This window comes from Austrofundulus limnaeus, unplaced genomic scaffold (assembly GCF_001266775.1).
Source record: "Austrofundulus limnaeus strain Quisiro unplaced genomic scaffold, Austrofundulus_limnaeus-1.0 Scaffold1716, whole genome shotgun sequence".
NCBI lineage: Eukaryota > Metazoa > Chordata > Actinopteri > Cyprinodontiformes > Rivulidae > Austrofundulus > Austrofundulus limnaeus.
In genome coordinates, this window is record NW_013954118.1 from 27,473 (window position 1) to 35,540 (window position 8,068).

Here is an 8,068-nt window from a genome sequence, read left to right on the forward strand (position 1 = left end):
CCTCTACCTCTTGAGCGCCAGAGAGTAAGGGTAGCATTAGCATTGTAAGTAAACATTAGCTTTTTTTCAGTGAGGTTTTTATTTAAAATCGCAATATATTGCCTTGCTTACAGTATCGCAATATATCGGGATATATCGGGATACATCGTATCGTGACCCCTCTGTTATGATATGTATCGTATCGCCAAATTCTTGCCAATACACAACCTTAATGTAAACGGGTGGTTTTTTGGTGTATTCACCCCAGTAAACATTAGCATTTTCAGAGAGCGGTCTCGTGTAAACAGGGCCTAAAAAACAAACAACTAAAGTCCTTCTGCAGAAATGAGATAATTAAATTGAAGAAGGTACAAACTGTTTTCACTTGTAGTGACTGTCATTTGTGGTTCTTGATATAAACGTATATTTAAAAGTAAAATGATCAGATTATTACGTTTATTAAAATGTAACAATCAGTGTGGCAGTAGGTGACACAGCTTCCTTACAGAAAAGCTTTTTTAATGTATTTGTTGGCCAGTACAAATATTTTTGACATGATTATCGTTTAAAGCCTTTGAAATCATGTCCTTCTTTTCCTCCAGTTTTAATTTTTGTTTAATTCTGTGTGACGATGTGGAACCTCGCTCAGGTTCTTACCCCCACGGGTTTAGAAAGGTCGACGGTGACGGTGAAGTTCTCCTTCTCTGGCTTTCGCCTCTCCGGCTCCGGCTCCAGGGGGCGGGGCTTCCGTGGCGTCGTCACAGCAATGCCCTCTTGCTCCGCCTTCTTCTTGTCCTCTTGTATTTCCTGTTGGGATCGAGACAGGTCAAAACAACAAACTCTTTGCTCATTTTAAAAACACAAACTTTAAATTTAACGAGAAGTAAACTCAACGTACCTGGTACCTCTTTACTAAAGCTTCATTCTTCTTCCTCAACGCTTCGATTCGTTTGTCCAGCTCTGCGTCCTTCTCCTCCTTGGTCTTCAGATCCACCGTTGAAGACTGAAACAACGACAAAAGATGGTTTTATTGGGATGAAAAAGCTACCTTTTTTTAAGGTGGTATGGTAAAATACAACTGAATTTGTCATTTATTTTAAACAGCTTTGCTATAAAGCATAGCTTTTTATCTTTATTTCTGCTTACCATAGCTGCCTTTGACTTGTCTTCAAATCCAGATGTGGACCACTCAATCCGTCTGCAATAAAGAAGCAACTTTAAGCCATTTTCACTCACAGTTTAATGACTCAGTGTTTTCTTCTCATGACGTAAAACATGAAAAGTAAAGAAAAACTGAGCCAAACTGACTGAAAATTACCTCCACTGAAAACAGGTTAAACAGACGGTCTACCTTTATTCACCTAAAGACTATAGCCAGCCATTCGTGTGACTTCCACGTAGTTTTCAGCAAATTTAAAGTGCTTTGTTTACATCCAGTGCAGACCCGCATTTCAGAATCACATAGCAACATATCTGGAAAACTACTGAATGCTTTCAAGCTGCACCATATGGTTCAGGATAATTTGTAAATTATGTTTTGTTTGAATATATTCTGGGGTTAAAAGGGGCAGACATAATAAGATTTATTCTTCTTCTGCTACCTTTCATTTAATTTAGATTTTTTTATTTGTGTATTTTATTGTATATAGTTATTTTTTAATGAAAATAATAAATTAAAAAATAATTATTTATGAATAATTTCATATTTTGCAATGAGCACCTTAATTTAAAGTCATTTACTTTTACTATTTTCATGTGAACTCCTAAAGAATAACAAACAGCAAACATTATTGACTGCAGAATTAAAAATAGTTAATTTTCTCATTGTTGTAAATAATATAAATTTATCCTTATAGGTGTTTTATATAAATGGTTAATCCTTACATTTAATTTGACAGCTATCACGTGCAGCAGTTGAAACAGGTGAGCTGTGCGACAAAAGCACAAATTAATAAATCCTCGTTCCCAAAGCTCCTGTAAGCGTCTTAAAGCCGCAAACAGGATGAAAATACCTGGGCTACAGCAGCATTAGCTACACACCGACAGTCCAAACTATAAAACGGTGTTATATCCGAGCTAAATGCAACTGCAATCATGATTTTATTCAACTGTTGTCTGCTGGGAAGTAATGGAAGCAGCCTGAGCCATGTCTCTATCTGAGCTGACACAAAGCGCCGGGCCCGCCAACGACACAAACATCCAAAAAACAGACCCGTAAATACGTTGTAAATACAACATAGATTAGTACGTTTACATGTTTTAATGCAACCCTGCGATTATTTTACCTTTATAACCAGTAAGAAGCTGTGTCTGGACTCGTTGTTTATTTGCCAATTTCTGCTCCTCAGCCTGTCCTCATGACTGGGCCCGATGTTAGCTTCTTAAGCTAACTTCCTGCCAAATAAAGAGCCACTCGGGAGATTTAAAGCGACAGCGCTGTTCCTGTTTAAGCCCAAACGCTGAGGTTGTTACCAAATACAGGTTAAATTTTATATTAGTATGTCTAACAAACAATTATTAATATTTATTTTTTAATAATCGAAATCAAAAGCTACATAAGCTTTAGTGAAAGTGTAATTTCCAATTCTCTCAGGAGATGGCGACAGCGGACCACTTAGTCAGTTCCAAATTTACCGGCCAAACTCGTATATAAAAACTTTTTTTTAAAGTGCTGGTTCATTATCATTACAGTTATTGACAAAACATTAAACTCATTCATAAGCTTGGTTTAGTTTTTCCTCTTATACTGACTGTCTGTTGCTGTTCAGGGCAGGCCTACAACAAGTAGCTCCTTTCAAAATGGCGGCGCAGATTCTCGTCTGGTCTATACCTGGTCCTTCTACGGTTTCTCTGGTTCGGTGAGGCGAACCTTCTACTGGCTTCTGGTTTTACCGGCACCTAAAAGGCCTCAATTTAAATGTTGAGGTCTTAAAAAAATGTTAAATAGTGGTTATTTCGACCCAGGGGAGCAGGAAGGTTAACTTTTGGAGTCACCACTGTTCAAGATGGCTGCCGCAGCCGCCTCAACCCATTAATTTTACAGATATTGTGCTAGAATTTGGTGTTGTAGTAGCTCTGAATGATTCACAACATTTCAAATGCATTGTGCAAGGTCTTTGCTTGAAAGTTTGGCCTGTTAGCAAAATATCTTATGAACTATTGGATGGAATTTGCTTAACCTTTCAGAACAGTCACTGGACAACAAAAATGGCTCTAAATCAGTCAGTTCTGCAGATTTTGAGCTAAAAATAGTATGTGGTAGTAGCTGAATGTCATTCTAAACACATAATCTGAGCATATCTCACAAACTGTATTTTATTTTTAAGGTTAGACAACTTTAACTTAATCCCTTCTCAGCATAAGATGAACATTTAAAACACTGCCATAGGAGGTGGGTGATATGCATTCCTTTAAATGAAACTAAGTTGTTAATTATTAACATTGTCTCGTATAAACAAAGACTGTGACCCAGTTTCAGTCGATACAATCAGCTTCTCTCAAATGCTGAGCAGTGACCATGCAGGATCTGCTGATCACCCGATAAGATCTTGAAACCAGAGCCAAAGTTTCTGCGCCGTCATGTGACAGAAACACAGAGACCTGCTGCAGGAGCACAGGTGGAGACAGGTGAGGGGGCATGTCAGACAGCAGCACTGATTACACTGATAAGACAGGTCTCAGGTCTGAGGGAAACAGGTCACCTTCTAATAAAAACAATAACATTTAACACATAATTTGGTCTAATGTGTTGTACTGTAAAAACAAAAAACTGCAGCATGATCTTGTGTAATATTTAGTCAGAAGTCATTTCAAGTAAAACTAAAAACACCTTATGTTAAAAAAATGACAAACATTATGCCTGTTTCTGTCTTTGTGTGTGTGTGTGTGTGTGTGTGTGTGTTGGGGGGGCTCAATTGCAATATTTTGCAACAGAGTATGTGTTGAAGACGACTCTCAGCCACTACCACACTGAATATCAGCTCAATATCTGTAAAATTAACTAAAATAGAGCCACTTTGACAATATCCCAGTGGTCATAGATATAACCTGAACGAGCATGCCAAAAAAAAAATCTATTGTACTCGAGTGTCACACTTTGGATTAGACAAATGTTAGCAACTTTTCCCTTGTAAAGAACAACATACAAACAAAATGGGAAGTAAGAAAGGTTTGGTCCTCATTTGATTCATTTTCTATAGATACAAAACTCGTAGATGAAGAAAATTGATATAAGTTATGTATGACCCTGTAAATAATATTAAAGAAAATTGTTGGTGTTTATGAATGTGAGCCTTACTGTGTGTTTTTGTTTGTCTTTTTATGGTTGATTGGTATACCTGTTTGGTCACTCGTTCCTGGCCTAAATGTTTAAATCATATGTTTATTCATGTGTGAGTCATTGAAACCCATGCAAACTTGGACTGTATATGTGCGAATTATATCTTTATCATTATTAAGATGATAACAAGAAAGTCTCCTTTGAAAATTCAATGAATAATGTTTAAAAAAATAGAGCCACTTTTGTGCAGGCTGAGGTCAATCAGCTGCGGCGTTCATCTTAAACACTCTAAAAGTCACAAGTAAATATACGTCTAATGATTACTTTCTTAGAAGTTTAATTAAAACCAGTTCACTAGTTCATGAGATATTTTGCTAACAGACTGACACCTGTTTGTCTTGGCAACATAACAGTTTCTGATGCTTAAATTTCAGCGTCATCAGATCTTTTTATGCTGCTCTGACCTCTGGTACGTGGAAATATTGGACTTAAATATGAGACTTTTGTTACAATAAACAGAAATAATCCATATTCTGAGATGAACACCGGCTCAGCTGATGGATGGCTTTCCAGACAGGTCAAACTGAAATAGGGGTGTCTCAAGTTAACAGATAATCTGATCACCCCCCACCAAAAAAAAAAAAAAAAAAAAAACTCTTTACAAGAGCTTTAATCTGACTCCTGATTTATTAATTGGAAGTCTGAAGTCACCCGGTGATACGGGTCAGAGGCCGTACGTGCTCGCTGGATTAATCATGCTTTAATTATCCGGGAGCTCCTCGCTCTCCGTTTGAAACCTGGATCCTCTTTCAGTCTGAGCCTGGACACGGACGGTGCTGGTGCTGGTGGAGGTGGGGGTGGTGGACCCGGCGATGAGCTCATTGTTGTCAGAGCCAAACAACAGCCTCTCATCCCCCGGGGGGACAGCACCAGAACCCTGGAGTCTCGGATCACGGAGCGAGGAAAGTGATGAGGGCTTCTCTCACTGAAATAAACAGCCGACACTCAGGGAGGGGAGGGCCGGGGGGGGTTAAAACACAGACTGTCACTGGGCAGATGTTCCAGCTGATGACGCCACTTATTTAAGTCGTTAACTTTCCTCTGAGAAGCTCCGCCTCTTTAAAACACTTCTGTTGGACAAACAAACTAGAGCCATGATTATTGTAACGATCTGCCTCATTTGAACATAAATTTTATTGTCAGATGTATTCAGAGTTTGTGACTTTTAATCATCAGGTCAGGAGTAAACAGCATCATGAAGACCAAGGCAGGACCGACCCGTGGCATAGGCAGTATGGGCATATGCTAAGGGCGCCGTCCATCTAAGGGGCGTGACAAACTTTTTATCATTCTAGTTGGTTTAGTCTGTAGAATAATAACTGGGTCATCAGGTTTATGAACTTGTTTTGTGGGTTTCTCGGTTGATTTGTTGAGGTGTTTTATGATGCAGACAATGTTTTATTATTAAACAATATGGCAGTCAAGACTAATGGTGCGTTCACACCAAATGCGATTTCAGCGTCAGGAGCATCAGGTTTACATGCAAAGTCTATGGTGGACGCGCTTCAATCAGCGCCAGGAAGTGCTGTGGCGCCTCAAGCGCGATTAGAGCAGCGCGATTTGAACGATTTGAACGATCTGAGCGTTGAGGCGCAAATCGCTGAAGTTGGAAAATCTGAACTTTTGCAGCCCGATGCGCCGCGTCAACCAATCAGAGAGACTCCACTGTGTGACGTAGCGACATATTTCCCGACGGGACAGTTTACTGAATGATGTCCACTAACCTGAAACAGATGGAGAGGAGCTCTTTAGCTGAAATCGAGTGCCTGCAGTCGGTGTCCTGACAGGAGATATCCGCACCAATGCGTGGCAGCAGCTCATCAGACTGGACTCGGGRCAAAAATAGTCCTGAAAGCGAGCTGTGAGCCTCTCCCGCAGCTCCTGGGTGATGAAACTCAGAATGTCTCTGAATTATCTGGTGAATTAATTATGAATTAATTATCTGATGAACGTGACATGCTCTTGCTCTCTGTAAATAAAGCAAAGCCACTTCCTCGTCCGACATTAAACAGAGCCAAAAGGGAAGGCGGGGGCGGGGAGCCTCTTGCCGTGAAGCGCTTCAAGAGCTGACCTGCGTCTGACCTCAAAGTGCACAAGCTTCAAACTTGAAGCGTTGAACGCGATTTGGAAGCTGAAATCGCGTTTGGTGTGAACGCAGCATAACTGCTGCTGCTCAAGATAAAGCTTAGGTTAAAGTCAGAGTTTCAGTCTTCTATAATACTAATTTTATGTTAATCATCCTATAAACTTAGTAAAATGTTCTTCAAATGGCTGGAAAATGCAGAGGATTGAGGTCTTTCACAAACTTTCAGAAGGAGCATACCCCTGCACCCCCCCCCCCCCCCCAGAACTGCTTCACTCCACCGCTGCTGGTTAACATGAACAGGTGTTCCTCATGATGTCATGATGAGCAGCATTGCCTAACACATGATCATGAGGCATTTAGCCAATACTGATTAATATAACAATTAATAGATGATAAATCATGGGTCAAACTAACGCAACGTTAGTGTTAGCTTCCCATTAGAGTTAGCGCCACGTTATGATGCTAGTTAGCTCTGAATTAGTGCTAGCTCTGTGTTAGCATTAGCTTAGTGTTCACATTAGTGTGGCATGTGCATAGCTCTGCTCCATGCTAGCATTAGCTCAGCATTAGTGTTAGCGCCACAGCAATGTCAGTAGATGTTGGCAGATGTAGCAGACTTCTGGTGTTGCCTTTCAAATGAATTATATTAATTGGAAAACCTGATTTCTAAAGATGAAAAATAATACCAAGACAAAACTATTTAGTTTTGTGTGTAAATGTATGAATTTGGCTGTGAGGTTTAGAAAACTGCACGGGAGGCACCACCTGAAATCTTGCCCAGGGCGCCAAATTGGATAGGGCTAGTCCTGAACCAAGGAACACACCAATAAAGTTGTTGAGACTTTTAAAGCAGGTTATAAAAACATGGAAAAACTTGGCCGCCCACCTGATCTGACAGGAGACAAGGAGACCGTTAATCTGACAAATGTTGCAGAGATCCACGGCTCAGGTGGGACAGTCTGTCCACAGGACAACTATTATCTATCTATCTATCTATCTATCTATCTATCTATCTATCTATCTATCTATCTATCTATCTATCTATCTATCTATCTANCACATGAGTCATTTTGATAAAAGGGTTAGAAGTGGACTGGAGAAAATGAGCTGGTGAAATTTGCAGTAAACAATAAACCAATCTGCTGGTTAAATGTTTAAATGTAGCTGATTTATACACGTCTGAGTACAAATGATGCAGGAAGGAGCAGGCAGAAAAGTTAAATAGAAAAAGGAAAAATGGGGGACTTGACTTTAGCAGCCAAACAGAATATTTCCCATCATTTTCTGCTTTGTCATTTTAATCAGTCCCTTGAGGTCATTCTGTTTCTCTCATGCTGATGTCTGCCATTCTGTTCAAATTCATAGTTAGTTTTTTAAGCTTTATTTTGTATCCTTCTATTCTTTGTTCTTCTGCCCGTAATTTTTCTGCACATTTTCTCTATTTTTATATTCTGTAAGGGCAGAACTGTGGAAAATCTTTATTGCTGAATATGCTCACTGCTTAGTTAGCTATAAAAAGTAAATAATAGATAAATAGTTGGACAAATTTTATGCAGAGATTAGAGAAGGAGTGTCTGTGATCAGAAGGTTGCAAGTTCTAATCCCCAGACTGCCACATAAAAAATGGAAAAGGTGAAGCACTCCACTCTTACTTATACCGTAAT

The 8,068-nt window shown here is 39.5% G+C and overlaps 1 protein-coding gene across 4 annotated transcripts in view; it reads right to left on the reverse strand.

The window, feature by feature from the left end:
• Positions 1-2,403, reverse strand: part of ccdc9 (coiled-coil domain containing 9) — a 15,511-nt gene extending 13,108 nt beyond the window's left edge. For 2 of the 4 annotated variants that reach the window (XM_014033377.1, XM_014033374.1), the window contains exons 1-4: positions 2,265-2,403; positions 1,126-1,177; positions 878-982; positions 637-786 (exon numbers count right to left, since the gene is read on the reverse strand). In XM_014033377.1, the coding sequence (XP_013888831.1) occupies positions 637-786; positions 878-982; positions 1,126-1,128 (258 nt within the window). In that variant the 5' untranslated portion in view covers positions 1,129-1,177; positions 2,265-2,403. Of the gene's footprint in view, positions 1-636; positions 787-877; positions 983-1,125; positions 1,178-1,863; positions 1,883-2,264 lie in introns of those variants that run through there. The other 2 variants (XM_014033376.1, XM_014033375.1) reach the window with 2 other exon arrangements.
• Between the last annotated feature and the right edge of the window lie 5,665 nt (positions 2,404-8,068).